At 48.8% G+C, this 16631-nt stretch overlaps 2 protein-coding genes across 2 annotated transcripts in view; both read left to right on the top strand.

Annotated features, from left to right (window-relative positions):
- Prpf6 (pre-mRNA processing factor 6) overlaps positions 1-13050 on the top strand; it is a 67480-nt gene extending 54430 nt beyond the window's left edge. The window contains exons 13-21 of the mRNA XM_033766964.1: positions 1629-1750; positions 3978-4116; positions 5489-5608; positions 5928-6104; positions 6617-6750; positions 7405-7496; positions 8743-8857; positions 11218-11344; positions 12091-13050. Of these exons, the coding sequence (XP_033622855.1) occupies positions 1629-1750; positions 3978-4116; positions 5489-5608; positions 5928-6104; positions 6617-6750; positions 7405-7496; positions 8743-8857; positions 11218-11344; positions 12091-12243 (1179 nt within the window). The 3' untranslated portion in view covers positions 12244-13050. The remainder of the gene's footprint in view (positions 1-1628; positions 1751-3977; positions 4117-5488; positions 5609-5927; positions 6105-6616; positions 6751-7404; positions 7497-8742; positions 8858-11217; positions 11345-12090) is intronic.
- Positions 13051-16539: 3489 nt separating this feature from the next.
- LOC104868576 (transcription elongation factor A protein 2) overlaps positions 16540-16631 on the top strand; it is a 50968-nt gene continuing 50876 nt past the window's right edge. Inside the window, exon 1 of the mRNA XM_033767205.1 lies at positions 16540-16605. Coding sequence (XP_033623096.1) covers positions 16555-16605 — 51 coding nt within the window. The 5' untranslated portion in view covers positions 16540-16554. The remainder of the gene's footprint in view (positions 16606-16631) is intronic.

The raw sequence follows: 16631 nt of genomic DNA, 5'->3' as shown, positions 1-16631 counted from the left end.
TATTCTTTTTAGGGGCCATTGATTCAGCTGTACCCCACGCAGAAAAAATTGAGTGGTTGCCTGGACCTCCTGTGTGGGTGGATCAATGGCCTCTTTCCCAAGAAAAATTACAGGCTGCTCATAGCTTAGTACAGGAGCAGCTTGAGCTTGGCCATTTAGAAGTCTCATTCTCTCCTTGGAATTCCCCAATATTTGTAATTAAAAAAGAAATCTGGAAAATGGAGACTTTTACAAGATCTAAGACAAGTTAATAAAAGAATGATAGTAATGGGTGCTCTTCAGCCTGGCCTTCCCTCCCCGGTAGCCATTGCCAAAGAATCCAAAATTATAGTAGTGGATCTAAAGGATTGTTTTTTCTCTATTCCCTTACATCATGAGGATAAACAGTATTTTGCTTTTAGTCTCCCAGATAGATGCAGATTATACGGGTGAAATAAAAATATTAGCTTCATCACCTGATGGCATCACTGTTATTCCTGCTCAGGAGCGAATCACAAATATTGCTTTGTCCTTATATAGACAAAGGGAAGTTTTTATCTCCTCAGAATAGGCAAAATAGAGCCTTTGGGTCTTCTGATACATTTTGGGTCACACCTATTCAACAAGATAAACCTGAATTAGCAATTTGGATTAATAATAAACCATTCAAGGGAATTTTAGATACTGGAGCTGATGTGACTGTAATAGCTCAACAACATTGGCCCAAGAATTGGCCTGTCCAAGATACAGCCACCCATCTTAGGGGAATAGGCATGATTCAAAAAGCCAGTGGGCCATGGCTGGCTTCCTACACCTAAATACTATTTATTCTGCATTTTGTTAGCTGGAATTGTAAATAGTGGAGAGCTTTTCTTTCCCCTTTGTTGATATGTGCTCCCTCCTTTACATCTGGGCAAACTGAAGGTACCTACCTCCTTAGTCTAAGATCATGACATATAGCTGGTGTCTCTGTGTGAAGCCCTTGAGGCTGATATTTTGAAACCTGGCCTTTTGCTTTTTTTTTTTTTTTTGGTACCAGGGGACTTGAACTTGTGACTTTGCACTTGAGAAGCAAGCAGGAGAACCACTGAGCTAAATCCCTGGCCCCTAGATGTATGTTTTGTTTCTTGAGTAAGTTGAGACATAAACCAATGGTAGTGGTCCTCTCCACTCACCCACATGAGGAATTAAACCTTGGCCTTGTACATGCTGGGTAACCATTCCACCATCGAGCTACATCCCTGCCCTCAAATTTTGTTGTTGTTGTTGTTGTTGTTGTTGTTGTTGTTGAGACAGGGTCTCACTATGTAGTTAAGACTGACCTGGAACTCACTATGTAGCCCAGGCTGGTCTCGAACTCATGGCAATCCTCCTGAGTGCTGGGATTACAGGCGTGCGCCACCATGCCCGGCATCCCAATTCTTTAAATTATATTTTGAGAGAGTCTCACTAAGCTGCCCAGGTTGCCTCACATTTGAGATGACCATTCTCCAATGTCCCTGCCCTGGGTTGTACTTCCTTCTAATTAGATTATTGCCATTGTGTACTTCCTAGCAGGTACCATCACTGAGAACCATAATAGGCTGGGGAGAACATCAGTCCAACTGCTCTGCACTGGCCCACCCCTCATGTTTGTTTGTCTGCTCTAGTGTGTGGCCCACAACGCCCTGGAGTGTGCACGAGCTATCTACGCCTATGCCCTGCAAGTGTTCCCCAGCAAGAAGAGTGTGTGGCTACGAGCTGCGTACTTTGAGAAAAATCACGGTACCAGGTATGTGTGGGACTCACCTGCTCTGTGTGCCTAGTAAAGCATGGTGCTTGACCTTAAACCTTGCATTGCTGCAGACCCATGAGTGCTTCCATCTGACATCTGTGATGATGGGACGACTTGTGATTAGGGCAGAAGCTTTTATGATACTTCTTCGGACTTTGCAGCTGGATTGGTCTTTATAACCCCTTGTGCAATAGGATTATCACTCTTTTATAGTTGAGAAATGGGTATCAAGACGACCTGTTCTGACCAAGTGCCCCATGGCTCCAGGAGTGGCTGGGTGCAGGCTTGAGGCTGGAGCCAACAGGGTGGTGGGTACTGGCTTCAGCCATGGGCGGTTTAGCATCTGGAACCATGCAAGCTGTTTTTTATTTAAGCTGTGCTGCTTTTGGTTTTGGCTGGTTTTATGCACAGAGGAGGTCCATTACAGTCTTCTTTAGTTGTACTCTTTAATTGAAAAAATCTTTTTAGGTCTTCCTTACTGGTTGTAAATGCTGATTAAATTAGGCCTTGCAATTTCTTGTTTTAAATGGGTAGCTCTCTAGGGCATTGGGTTCATGTCTCTGGACACCCTCCATCTTCCATCCAGCCCCTCCTGGGTCCTCAGCTGCTCTCTGTGCTTGGTAGGGACAGCCCTGTGTTCTTCTCTGATCCTGCAGCTGAGAGCATTGAGCCCTTGTTTTGTTTTGTTTCTTTTGTTTTCTCCTTTTCTTTCTTTTTTTTTTTTTTTCTTTTTCTTTCTTGGCTTTGTTTAATGTCAATTTCTTTAGAACCTCTTTCTGTGTGTGCTACTGAAGCTCCGTTCCCCTCCCCACCCTGCCAGCTGGTTTGGTATTTCAGAGTTAACAGACACATAGTAGAAATGGAGACATTTTGAAATGATACTGACAGCTCATTCTTTAGTGGGTCACCTGGGATATTGGAAACACCAAGCATGGCAGGAACATCTGCCAGATACGCATTGAGACCTGGTGGCTCCAGGCCTGAGCATGCACTGCTGGCCACTCAGTGGCTTAGTGATCCGTACCCTCCTACCACCCTCCCCACTCAGGACAGTGAGGGAAGCGGGACTGGGGCGTGGGGAGCATGGTGTTGCCTTGTGGGGCCTTTCTCTATGTAGTGTGGTTTTGTTTTGTTTTTGGTTTGTTTTTGTTTTTGAGATAGGGTCTCTCTGTGTAGTTCAGGCTTGACTTGAACTCACTGTGTAGCCCAGACTGGCCTGAAACTCCTGGTACTTCTCCTGCCTCAGCCTGCCAAGTGTTAGGATTGCAGATATGTGCTATCATGCCTGGCTGTGGTGTGGGGGTTTATTTTGTGTTTTTATTTGTTGCGGTACTGGGGATCGAACTCAGGACCTTGAGCTTATAAGGCAGGTGTGGCACGACTGAGCTATATCTCTGGCCCTTATTGTTGTAGTTTTTTTTTTTAATTGAATTTATTGGTACGTTCTAGGTAGACAGTACAGTTACATTCATTACTGGGATCTCGTACCTTTACACGCCAGGTCTTGGTTCTCATTTTTTCCCCTTGTCCCCACCCTCCCTTCACCCCTCTGTCCCTCCCCACCTTCAAACACTTTAATTCCATTTTTACATTTTCTCATATTTTTTTCCTTTTCCCTTATTCCCCTTTCCCTATCCTTCTCACTGTCCCTACACCTTTGGTCCTTTTCTTCCTATTTCACGTTGCTAATTGTCCTGTTATTGGTATAGTTTTATATGCTCACTTTGCCTTGCTGCTGTGCACAGTAAGGCTTAAGGGGATCAGCAGCAAGGGTGACATGATGAAGAGGCAGTAGGCCACAGCTGAGTCCAGAGTTCACATCTGATACTGACCTAAAACTACTTTTTTCCAATCAGACTTTTTGTTGGGGGGCTGTCAGGGACCCTTATCTTTATCTGTGGATCCGGGGTGTCCTCTTTGATTTGAGATGAAAAAGCCTTCCTGGTCACCCGACCTGATGTTATCTGTGCCCCCAGGACACATACTGTAAAAGACTGCTATTTAAACAATGTGTTGCTTTGTGGAACCCTCTTCAGTAATTGATTTTTAGATCCTTTATAGAGAGGAAAGATTTCCCCACGCTCTCCCCATTGTAAAACCTGGTAAATCATTTCTAGTGCCGAACTTTGGAGTGCTAACGGTCTTTCTCAGTATCCCTGCATGGTTGTGTGTCTGTGCTCTGGTTTATGGCCTGCCTCTAGTGACTGTGGCCTCTGTCCTGCAGGGAGTCTCTGGAAGCACTTCTGCAGCGGGCTGTGGCCCATTGCCCCAAGGCAGAGGTGCTGTGGCTCATGGGTGCCAAATCCAAGTGGCTGGCAGGAGATGTGCCTGCAGCAAGGAGCATCTTGGCCTTGGCCTTCCAGGTGGGTGAGGTATTGCTCATGTTGGGAAGGTTCTGCGCATGAGACCCTGATGCTGATTCCACCAGTGCCTGGCCTGAGAGCCTCTTTTATGCATGATGCTTGGGATATCCTGTGATCTGGGTGCGTTGAATTCTGCAGGCTGCTGGGGCTGTGAGGGCCCTCAGATCAGGAAGAATAGCCCCACACGTGTTTTTTGGTCCCTGCTTAGTGAGACCACAGGCCACGTTTTGTGGAGCACAGAACACAGAGTCACCTGAGGGTGAGGCTGGCCACAAACTCACAGTAATCCTCAGCCTCTCAAGTGTTTGGCTTTAAAAATAATTATCACAGTATCCTATTTTATGACATGAGATAGTTTCCCAGCATACTTTGGTGTGTGTGTATGATAATGGCGATTAAATTTAGGGCCTTTACCCTAGGTTATATCTCCAGCCTTTTTCAAACATTTTAATCTTGAGACAATCTCAGTAAGTTGTCCTTATTGGGTTTAAACTTTCATTCCTCCTACCACAGCCTCCCATAGTGCTGGGATTACAGCTGTACACCAGTACACCCAGCTCTGGCATACTTTCTAATGGAACTACAGAGTTTACAGTATAAATGTCCGGCTGCTTTTACAACCCTAGCTAACATTGTAAAGTTTGTCCTTCATCTAGTAAATACCATGAAAGGGACTGTCTTGGGCTGGTCTTTTGCTCCTAGCTGCCTGCTGGAGAAAACACAGGAGCCAGAGTATCTCCCTTCACTGCTTGCTGCCTGTTGCCTCGTTTTCTTATATGGTAAAACCCCTGTGGTGCCTTTTCTTGCCTGTCACTAGGGCTGCTTCTCAGGTGTTTGATGTGGCCATCTTGTATATGACTGATGAGGCTCTGCCTGGGCACTAGCTAAGAAGGCTAGAAGGCCCCACTGGCATGTGTGCTGGATGCTGGATTGCCTGTGGCTTGGTCCTGGTCTTTGAGCTTCATCATGGTCATCTGAGGCATCTCTCCCCCTGCCCACATGGGCACTTTAGGGCGGCTGGCTGAGGAAAGGAGTGAGGTCAGCTGTGTCAGGTCCATGTTTGTAGTTCACAAGTGACCATGCATAGGCTTTGGGAGGCTGTGCTGTGTTTGGGTGGATTTGTGGAAGATGCCTCTACAGCTGCAAGCATTATTCTACAAGAGCTGTGGAGCTCTCAGCTCTGTACCACAGTAAAAAGACTGGCAGGAGTCTGCTCTGTCATCTATCCTAGGAAGGGCTTGGGATGACACTAGTCTCAAAGAAGAGGGAGGTCTGTCTCATTTCCCAGGCCACTTGCTTTTGTTTAAGTGTGAGCTAGCACTGTTGACTTTTGTTCTGATCCCTTCGTAACACTGCTGTGCTTGCCCTCCAGGCCAACCCCAACAGCGAGGAGATCTGGCTGGCAGCCGTGAAGCTGGAGTCAGAGAACAACGAGTACGAGCGGGCCCGAAGGCTGCTGGCCAAGGCGCGGAGCAGTGCACCCACAGCTCGAGTATGTAATGGCAGGTGGGCAGGGTGGAGCGGGGCCCCCTGGAGCACCTCACGTGCAAGTGCAGATCCAGGGAAGAGTAAAATGGGGAAGAGAGCTCAGGCTGTGGTCCAGTCTTATTACTGAGCTGTAAATGCATCTGTTTCTTAATCCCCAACTTTGTGTACATGGGATAGTTTATAAGGCACATACGATGCAGCAGGACAGATGTGTGGGAGATGAATCAGTACAGGAAGCATGGTCACATGCGTGCTTCCCATCTGGACAGGTGGCAGATGCTGTGGGAGTAACTTCTGCATGACACTGTGTCTCTGCTTGGCAGGTGTTTATGAAGTCTGTGAAGCTGGAGTGGGTTCTGGGGAACATTGCAGCTGCCCAGGAGCTGTGTGAGGAGGCACTGAAGCACTATGAGGACTTCCCCAAGCTGTGGATGATGAAAGGGCAAATTGAGGAGCAAGGGGAGCTGATGGAGAAGGCTCGAGAAGCTTACAACCAGGGGGTAAGTCTCTGCCACAGCCAGCCTACCTCATGGAGCCAGACGTCTTGGCAGTGGTCATTGCCTCTTAGGTTTAAGGAGAATTAGAGAGCAGGGACTTGCTCAGGTCCCAGCTGATAGAACTGTGCGCTCTGGACTGAATCCTGGTTCCTTCACTGGATGCTGTGCTTTTTCCTTCTATGAGCATATGCCTGTGCTCTGGTTGGGATGTGTGGGATGTGACATGCCAAAAGTTAAGGTGGGTGTGTACACGGCACAATTGCATATGTAGAATCAACATACATATGCACATATACACAGCACAGCCACATGGGTAACTCCATACACACCTCTGTGTGTGTGTGTGTGTGTGTGTGTGTAATACAAAAACAAATCTGAAAATCCCATGTACAGAACATGAAGTGGACATCTCTGTGGTTTCAAGGTCTGAGGTGAGCTCAGGTAGAGCCAGCCATGAATGTGTTGCAGTCCTTCGTTGTACCTCCTGAGCCCCTCTCTTGGTTTGTTGACTGCAGCTAAAGAAGTGCCCCCACTCCACACCCCTGTGGCTCTTGCTTTCCCGGCTAGAGGAGAAAATTGGGCAGCTGACCCGAGCACGGGCCATTTTGGAGAAGTCTCGTCTGAAGAACCCAAAGAACCCTGGGCTGTGGTGAGTCTTGGGCTGTTTGTTGGCCCATCTTCCCCTTCAGGGGGGCTGTACTCATTGTGCAAGAGTCACTTGCAGTGTTTCAGCTCAGGCTCCCGTGGTGGGAGCAGCATGGGGCGGGGATCATGGTTTCTCTGTGGGGGAGCTTGGTCTGGGCCAGGCTGGATAGGCCCGTAGCTGGTTTGATGCTGACAGCACTCAGGAAGTGAGGAGCTGACGATGGACTGAGGGAGGGTGAGGCTGAGACCACACTTCACAGAAGAGGTGGCAAAGACATGGACTTGGGAACTGAGCAGGAGTTTGCCAGAGGAAGCATGTTGTTGTCTGGAGAGGTGTAGAGTCCAGGTGCGGGTGGTGTGCTGCAGTATAAAAGGACACTGCCAAGGAGGCATAGCTCTCGCCCTTGGGATGTTATGTGCTTCTCCTGGTGTCTTCTCTTTCATATAGAGTGAGTGGGTCCCAAGGCCTTGGCTCAGCCAGCTCCTTGGGCCTGATAGGCTTGTGCAGTGGCATCAGCGTTACTTCCTCTGGTGGGCAAGTTCCACCCTACAGAGAACAGAATCCTATTTGCTGCAGTTACTGAGACAGGAGCTTTCTGACAAGACCCTTGGAAGAGTGCCACTGTGTGGTTAGATGTCCATGGGCTTGTCCCACCAGGTTGGAGTCCGTCAGGCTGGAGTATCGTGCAGGGCTGAAGAACATCGCCAACACGCTAATGGCCAAGGCATTGCAGGAATGCCCCAACTCTGGTAAGGGCTCCCAGGACACCAGCAAGGAGGGGTACTTTCTGAGGGAGCAGGATGTAGCTTCTAACAGACTTGTTAGGGTGTGTATGCACGACTCGTTTCAGTTGAGTTTCATTGTACTTGGTTTCTAAGACAGGCTGAATTCCCAGCCTCAACTGAGAGTTTGAGTTCATATTCTGAAGTGCTGCCATTTCTTTTTCTTTCAAGATTTAACTATTATTTTATCTCAAGTATCTAAGGAATACATATACAACATAAAGAAATTTGGAGTTAAAAGGAGAAATAGCAATCGCCTTTCTCCTACTACTTAGATTCCTACTCTTACTCTTTATAGTGTTACAGCCTATATTATTGCACGCAGTTAAAGTCACAGTGTGTATTTGATATTTTCGCCCCTTGCTCCCCATACCAGAGATTGAACCCAGGGCCTTTGCATTGAATTATATTCCTAGCCCATTTTTTTGAGATAGGGTCTCACTAAGCTGTCCAAGCTGAACTTGAATCCTCCTGCCTCTCAGCGTGCCAGGATTGTAGGCATGTGCCACCATGCCCAGCTTGATGTTTTACCTTTTTTGTTTTTGTGGTGCTAAGAATTGAATTGACCTTATATGTCTTAGGCAAGTGCTCTCTCACTGAGCTACCCCCCTCGCTCTGTTTACCTTTTTTAAAAGCTGAACATTTAGTAAGGACTTTTGATTCTTATTAAGTGTTTGGGAACGTAGATTTCTAGTGGCTTTTTATATGCATCAGCAACATACCCTCAGTTGTTGGCTGTTCATTAGACTTTTAAGGTCCCCCCAGCTCTTTTTTTCCCACTACTGGGGATCACACTCAGTACTTTGCATTTGCCAGGCAGGCATTTCACCACTGAGCTACATCCCTGGCCCTAGTTCTCCCCATTTTTCCCCTTTTTTGTTATCTCCAATTTTAATGTGATACTGCGTTGGGATTACTTACCATTTTTATTTAATGTGAATCTTTGCTAGTATTTCTGTTTTGTTACAATAAATTCTTAGATGTTCAGTTACTGAGTCAGTAAGAATGAAAGGTTGAAGGTTGTTGTTAATGCCTCTATCACCCCAGAACATTGTCTGCTCTGTACACAGACTAGGCAGGCAACTGGTGGGTGGGAACTTGGGGCCTTTGGGCTGGCCCTAAGCAGGATCCCTTCAGGGCAGCCTGTGTAGGTTGGGCATGTTTCTGAATCTAGAGATGAGGCTGAGGACAGATCTTTGTTTCTGAACTTTAGGTATCCTGTGGTCTGAAGCTGTCTTCCTTGAGGCCCGGCCACAGAGAAAGACCAAGAGTGTGGATGCCCTAAAGAAGTGTGAGCATGATCCTCACGTGCTCCTGGCTGTGGCCAAGTGAGTGAGTAGGAGTCCTCTTGGGATCGCTGACCCTTAGACCTAATGGGACCTTTTGCTGTCTGCCTTTCCCTGACAGTGCTAAATGTGCCTGGGAGCAGGGTGGGCACCCCCAGTCCTCGGCTCCTGGAACTTTTGTTTCAGTCTTCTTGGGTGAGGTGGTCCCATGATGTGTGCTACCCTTATTGTTGGGTGTCTGTGCATATTACTGCATCTTGTTGGCCCTCTTGGGCCCTTCTTTAGTCTCAGGTTTCCCCTTTTTTTCCTTTCAAGGAGGACCTTCAAACTGAGCTGCATCCTCCTCCCTTCTAAAAATTTTTAAATTTTTGCTATGGGGTCTTGCCAAGTTGCCTTTGCTGGTCTTGAACTTGAGATCCTCCTAGGTGACTCAGAATGCTGGGATTACAGGCATGTGCCACCATTCCCAGCAAGTCACAGGTTTCTGGTGGGGGCTGTTCTGTCTGTCAAGTTTCAGTTTGTATTGCATATGGCTAGGCTCCATGGCAGACAATTTGCTGATGTTGGACAGAATTTAAGTAATAAGCAAAGCCCCTTTGGTACAAGGGGCTTCAGCCAAGAAATTTGTTTTTATTGCATTAGGGAAAGAAGTTAAGACTTTCACCTCTGGGGTCCTGGGAACAACTCTGAGTCTAATCCTTGTGAATGGGATAGAGATGGCTGACTAGAGTCCATCTCTCTGAACACATGGTTTTTAAGAGAAGAAAAGGTCACTAAGCGACCTCAAAGCCCTTGAGCACGCTGACACACTGGTGCCAGTGAGGAGCTCTCTGGGAGGCAGTTCTAGAGCCATGAAGTTCATCAGGAAGATGGTACAAGATTGTGGCTGCTAGACTGTAGGGCCATCCTAACCCCACAGGGTCTCTACTCCCTTCTAGAAAGAGGAAGGCACTGAGGGGTTGGGCCTGAGTATGACGGGGAAGCCAACAGTGACCATGCAGAAGGATGTGAAGGGAATCATCAAAGAAGACCAAGTTGTCCTGGGTCAGGACTCCTGAGGCTGCTCCTCTGAGTAGCAGTTGCCCTGGGGACGAGGTTCTTCCCATCTCATCCCCCATCCCTCCACCACCACCCTACACCCCATACCCCTGGCACAGGGTACAAAGGCAGAGCCTTCCTAGAGCTGCTCTTAGCTGTCCTCTGAGTGGTGCTGTGTCTCTAGGGGTCTGGCAGCCTGTGCATCTCTCCAGTGCCCATCGCCCCTCCAGACAAGGGAGGCTTCTTGGAATCCACCTTGTGTCTGACCCTGCTTCCTTCCTTCGGTCCTTGTGCTTCCTTATCCCAGAGTGACTTATGTGTGGCCCTCAGATAGGGCAGCCATAAAACATTATAAAAGGCTTTGCTAAAGTAAATAAGTCACTCCCTGCTGTTCCCAAGCCATGTTCCATGTGTTGGCTGCCTGAGCTTGTGCTCTTTAAATCACAGTTTATCTAACACCAAGCAATTAAGAGTGCTACAAGGCTTAAAAAACAATCAGGTTATCACAATGTGAAATTATTCTATTTGGTACCTGAGACCAGCGCAAACAGCTGCCTGTAGTAGAGGGTTACCTGTGCCATCAGGTTCTTCAGTGCCTCTGGCTACAGGGGAGGCTGAGTTGCAGGAGGGTGGAAGTAGCCAAGTCCTAGGCTGCCAGAGAGCCCATCACATACACAGTGTACCCTGCTGTCCTGCCTTCATCAGCAAGCAGAGGAAGGGTACACGTGGAGGCTCTAATTTGGTTGCTGATAGCTCACACTCTTGGCTTCCAGCTTGGACCTTTTCAGCCTGGTTTTTGGATGTCTGTGTATCTGACAGGTACACCAGGCATGTATGTTATGTTCTGAGTACTATGTGACTACAACCTCTGACATTTTCAAATCCCCAGTGCTGACCAAAAGCCTAATCTCTTCGTGTTTGCTTGGTTTGCTGCAGGGAGCTGGCTGGACTGAGCAGAATGGTCCAGCAGGCGTCTTACTGAGGAGTAGGCTGAACATCACAGTGCTAATCAGAGCCTTAATTAATGATTGTTCAAGATTGATTTCATCTTGTATTTAACCTGGGAAAATAGTTTTAAGGAGTTGAAGATCTTGATCTGTGTGTGAATGTTTAAAGAAGCAGATAGATGCTGGTGATTAGATAATGAATGGATGGTTGTAATTGACAGTTGGATGATTTCCAGGCAGTCCAGGAGCCTTTCTCAGACATCCTCATAGTGCATGCCAGGGCTTCCTGGGGCTGTTCAGGTATGGGGTATAGTTGATGACCCACACAAATGGATGAGGGTTGGCTCAGTCATCACAGCCTGTTGGTACCACTGTGCACCTCTAACTCTGAGATCTCTCACTCCTCTCCTGCAAAAGGCTGTTCTGGAGTGAGCGGAAGATCACCAAGGCCCGGGAGTGGTTCCACCGCACAGTGAAGATTGATTCAGACCTGGGGGATGCCTGGGCTTTCTTCTACAAGTTTGAGTTACAGCATGGCACCGAGGTGAGGCTGAGCAGCTAGCATGCAGTGTCTTCCTGTCAGTGTCCTGGCCTCTGGGACTCTAGAGGAGCTCCGCTAGCCTTGGGCAGCCAAGATCAGCACCCCTCCTTCAGCGCTGGTCTGGAAGATATGGGTAGGAGGTACAGCAAGTCGATCTCTACAGCTTTTTTCTGGTTATAATTGAAATTTAATTGCTTCATCCATTTTTTTCCCCCACGTTCTGCTTTATCCATTTTAAGTGAGCCCTTTTCCCCTGAGCCACATCACCAGCCCTTTTTGGTTTTACTTTTGAGACGGTCTCCCTGAGTTGTCCAGGCAGGACTCAGTCTTGTGATTTTCCTGTCCCAGCCTCCTTCAGTGCTGGGGTTATAGGCGTGGGTCACTATACCCAGCTGTCACCATGGCCCTCATGCTCACAGGCAGGAGTAACCAAGGTCTCCTGGGGTCTTCCCTGAAGTAGCAGTCAGGCCACATTGAATTTAGTAAGTGCCTTATTCTGAGGTGCACTTGGGGTCCTTGCAGGCCGTAGAGTCAGGGTGCTGACAGCTCCGTGCACAGACGCACTGATGGGGCATTGCTTCACAGAAGTCTTGAGTAACTCTATGAACCCAGTGCCTGCCCACCCTGCCAGCTGGACTGGGTATTGCTTTTGGGGCTGGGTCCTGGGGGCAAGCAGGTGTGAGGGAGATGAAGCTCAGGAACAGCCCAGGAGGAGTCCCACCTGAAGTGCTCTTTGGTCCCTCTGCCAGGAGCAGCAGGAGGAGGTGAGGAAACGCTGTGAGAATGCAGAGCCTCGGCATGGGGAGCTGTGGTGCACCGTGTCCAAGGACATCACCAACTGGCAGAGGAAGATTGGGGAGATCCTGGTGCTGGTGGCTGCTCGCATCAAGAACACCTTCTGAGGGGGGTGGGGCATATGGGGATGGCACATGGGCAAGTGTGCTCAGGGTCTCAGGTATCTTCATTCATTAAAGATTTTTATATAGTGTATCAGGGCTGGAGCCTTGCTAGTTTTCTCCAGGCTCTTCCTTGGTGTGTGTCTTTGCAATCTGATTCCATCCCCTTGCATGTGAGTGGGTAGTTGTGACACCTCTGCTTTGGGCATGAAGATGCATGGTTGGGGTGACAGGGCTTGCTGAGATTTGCTGAAGAAGGTGGAGGGAGCACAGGCTCTGAAGACAGTAGGACACCATGTCACAGATCTGAAATAGCAGGTCAGAGGCTACACAGGACCAAGCTGTGAGTGGGATGAAGCTCTTGGCAGGGTCACATCCACAAGATAAGGGACTGTTAGGCCTTGTATCTAGATTTCCTCCCAAACCTTATGTAGTCATAAGTGGGGTTTTTCAGAGGTAGCTGGAACCACAGTGTGTGATGCTTGGATCAAGAGTGTATGATAACTGAATTAGTCTACTGATTGGTTTGACATAGTTCTGGGTGTGTATAATAGGAAGGCCTACTCTGGGTGTGAATGCTACCTGCCCTAAGGGCATGTAGAACAGATTAGAATATAAGGAACAGAGGACTAGGGTTTTAGCTTGGTGGTGCTACACCTCCTTACAGGCAGAAGGTGTCCTGAGTTTGATCCCTGGTACCGGAGGTGTGGCGGGGGGAGTATAAGGGACATTGCTTGCTTCACTATTTTGCCACTTTGCTGCCTTCTGCCCACCATAAACTGTTTCCCCCCCCCGTGATGCATCTCTGCCAGGCCACCCTACCTTGGATCCAGCCAATTATGGACTGAAACCTCTACAATCTGTGAGCTGTAAATAAAACTTTCCTCCTTTAACTTCGGGCATCAGGTATTTTGCCTCAGCAGTGAGGAAAGTAAGACAGAATTTGGTACCAGGAGTGGTAGTGGTGTTATGATTATTTTTGACCATGTGGTTCAGGGGCCTTTACACCTTGCTTGAGGGAAAAGTTTGGAAAGGTTTGGAGATGCCGGCTGGAGAAGCAGCCCTGGAATGCCTCAATATCTATTTAATGGGAGATTTTGGTCAGACCTCAGAAGAACATAATGCTGATAGCAGTGCTGCTGGTAAAGACAAGGCTCAGGAGGTTTCTGTTGGGAAGGACTACATCGGCTATTGGACTCTAGATGATGTGTGTGCCTTGACAGAAAGTTTGTCTGCATTTTGCTTGTGTAAGGGACTTTACCTGAGACCAAGAATAAAGGCAGCAGACTAATCTTGCAGAAGAAATTTCAAGGCAGTCAATGTTGAGGCAGTGTCATGGCTACTGCTGGGGGCTTTTAGCCAGAACTATGTTGAAAATCAAGAGCAAAATGCTCAGCAGAGGGCCAGGGATTTAGCTCAGTGGTACCATGCCTGCCTCAAAAGTGCAAGGTCATGACTTCAATCCCCAGTACCAAAAAAAAAAAAACTCAGCAGAATGATTTAAAACATTGTGAGGCCGGGCATGGTGGCGCACTCCTGTAATCCCAGTACTCAGGAGGCTGAGGCAGGAGGACTGCTGTGAGTTCGAGACCAGCCTGGGCTACATCGTGAGTTCCAGGTCAGTCTCAACTACATAGTGAGACCCAGTCTCACAAACAGAAAACGTTGTGAGTAGCCAGGCATGCCTACCTGTAATCCCAGCACTAGGGAGGCTGAGGCAGGAGAATCACCACAAGTTTGAGGCCAGCCTGGACTACATGGTGAGTTCAAGGCCAACCTGAGATATGTAGCAAGACCCTATCTCAAACAAATAAATAAGTAAATAAATAAATCATTATAAGTTTGGCTGGACAGGAAGCTCCAGTAAGGCTGTGGACGGCAAAGATATAGAGTAGACGGAAACTTGGTTGCAGAGAAGGAACAGGACAATGAAAAGATTGCCTGAGGACATCACAAGAAACACCAGGACTCCAGCCAAGATTGCAGAGGTGAAAGAATTTGCTTTGAGAACGCCCCAGAGCACCATGTTTCACGGTGGCAAGCCTAGAGAACTCATTCCACAGAATTGGGTTCAGAGTGCTCAGGATCCAGGCACTGCATAGCCAGCAGAGAGGGAAGCCTGGCTACTGCTCCAGCTGGTGGCAGATGTTGTTGCCCACACGGTGCTGGTTTTAGGTGCCTGCAGAATGTTAAAGAGTTGTGGTATCAGGAAGACTTGCACACAGATTTCAGAAGAATGTTTGGGAGGGCATGCAGTGTACTCCTGAAAGGGCAGTGTGTAAGGCTGTGAATGTATAGGCCACAGGTGCAGTGAAGAACCTAGAAGTTTAGAGGAGCCAGAAACATGGATTATCTGAGGAAAGTTTCAAGGAGTGAGAAGAGCCAGCTCGAGAGAAACCATGGGAGCTACAACATCTGCAATGCCGTGTAACTATCCTTATTGCAGGTTGGACAAGTGTATTACTTAGCCAGGTGTGGTGGCCTGTGTTTATGATCCCAGCACTCCAGGAGACAGGCAGGAGGATCTCAAGTTAAAGCCCAGCTTATATAAATTAGTGGCTTAGCCAGACCCTGTCTCATAAAGGGGCTGGGGAGCCGGGGAATGTAGCTCCATGCAAAAGCCCTGGGTTCAGTTCTCAGTGGAGATAAAGATACAAATATCTAAGAGATTTGGCTTGTTTGCAGCCTTTATGCTCTATGAGGATAAAGGGCGAAAGGGCTTCCTTGGACCATGGATCAATGTGTGTGTGTGTGTGTGTGTGTTTGCGTGTGTGTACATTCACTTGAAAACCATCCTGCTGGCTGGAGATCCTGGTTGGCCTAGAGAACAAGTGGAGGGTCTTCACATTGGCTTGGGAGAAGAGATAGTCATGTGGTATAACAAGGGGCAGCCCTACGTATCTGCTTTCTGGGCAACAGCTTTTCCCAGTCTTCATAAGAGACGAGCCTTGGAGGACTCTGTGTCTGGGGTGCTGGTGATGGGGCCTTCAGCTCCTGTAGGGGTCCTGTGCTGGCTGTAGTAGTTCCTCTCACTACTGACAGATGAGAACGGAGAGCCCTGTGAGCCCCTAGGTGGAGTAATGCCCAGTGGGTGCCTCTCTCTGCCCTGCAGTGGTGTAGGCCCATCTTTGTAGTTCTGGGAACCTTGAGGATAGCAGGGCAAGGGATCAATTTTTCCCAGGTGAAGCAGGGACCGGTGGTTGGTTGGTACTGGGCAGGTCACCTGAAGGCACTGGCACACACACAGCCTGTCAAACTGCAAATCCTTGCTCCTGTCATGAATAGTGGTCCCAGGAGCTTGGATGTTTCTGTGGAAACCTGGGTTGGAGTCTTGGAATCCCCTGTGGAGGAGTCCAGAGCCAGCCCATCCCCATATAGGCAGACGGCTTTGGCCTCAGGCTCAGGCTGCTGGTGACCACTGTCATAAGTGGGCTTGGCCCCTCCTTGGCTCTTCCGGACTGGAGAGCTACGTGCAGTCGAGGGTTGCCAAAATGGCTGATAGGTTAAGGCTTGCTGAGTCCAGAGCAGCAGCACTGTCCACATCTGCATACCTTTCTCATTTAAGAGAGTGGGTTTCCTGGTTGGTCTGAGGTGTAGACTCCCTGTATGTGCCTCACCAACTTTTCTCCCTGGGAAAGCATACTTTAGCTTTTCTTTAGCTGAAATTTTTCCACCCACACAGTTAAGGTAAACTGTGTTCCAGAGGCTTCTCTTGTTTTTGGTCATAGCAACACCCAGGGGATGTGACCTCTCCCACCCACAAAAGGCCCCAGGAAGGGAAGATGGAGCCAACAGTGGGATCCTTGGGACCTGCTGGTGCAGGACTGCCTGGATATCAGGGTACAGGGACTGCTGGTATATGGGCAAGTCCTGCACATCAGGTTCTATTCATCAGGCCCCTGGGAAAGCCAGTACCTGCTGACTGCGGAGACAGGCTCTGGCTCCCTTGCTCAGTTCCCTTCACCTACAAGCTGGCTCCTGCATTACCCTGGACCCGCTGAACACCCCCATCCTAGACAGCAGGGTCTCCTTGGAGCTAACTCAATCCAAAACTCAGCAGCTCCTGGGCTCTGTGGTTAGGTTAATTGAAGCGATTGGATAGAAGGTGAGGAGCAGGGGGGCAGGGCTGGGTTGTTGGCCTCTCCCCTCCCCTCTCCTCCTGTTCCCTCCCTCCTTCGCTGGAGGAGCCAACTTCAAAAGCCTCTCCGCGTGCCCCACTGCAGTCCTGTGCAGGGAGGGCCCATAGGCTCGGCTTGGACCTTCTGTGGCTGCTGAGTACCGGCCACCCTTGCTACCCGAGGACCTCAGGGACCATGTATGTGGCCGGTTGCAGGGAGTAAGGGAGGGCGAGACCCTGAGAGGCCCATGGTGAGCAGCTGGGGTGGGGTGGGGGG

The sequence above is a fragment of the Fukomys damarensis genome, unplaced genomic scaffold (assembly GCF_012274545.1).
Source record: "Fukomys damarensis isolate Sample0158 unplaced genomic scaffold, DMR_v1.0_HiC HiC_scaffold_22, whole genome shotgun sequence".
Classification (NCBI taxonomy): Eukaryota; Metazoa; Chordata; class Mammalia; order Rodentia; family Bathyergidae; genus Fukomys; species Fukomys damarensis.
Note: the sequence above shows the minus strand (reverse complement) of the source record. Positions and strands in the feature narration are given on the sequence as shown.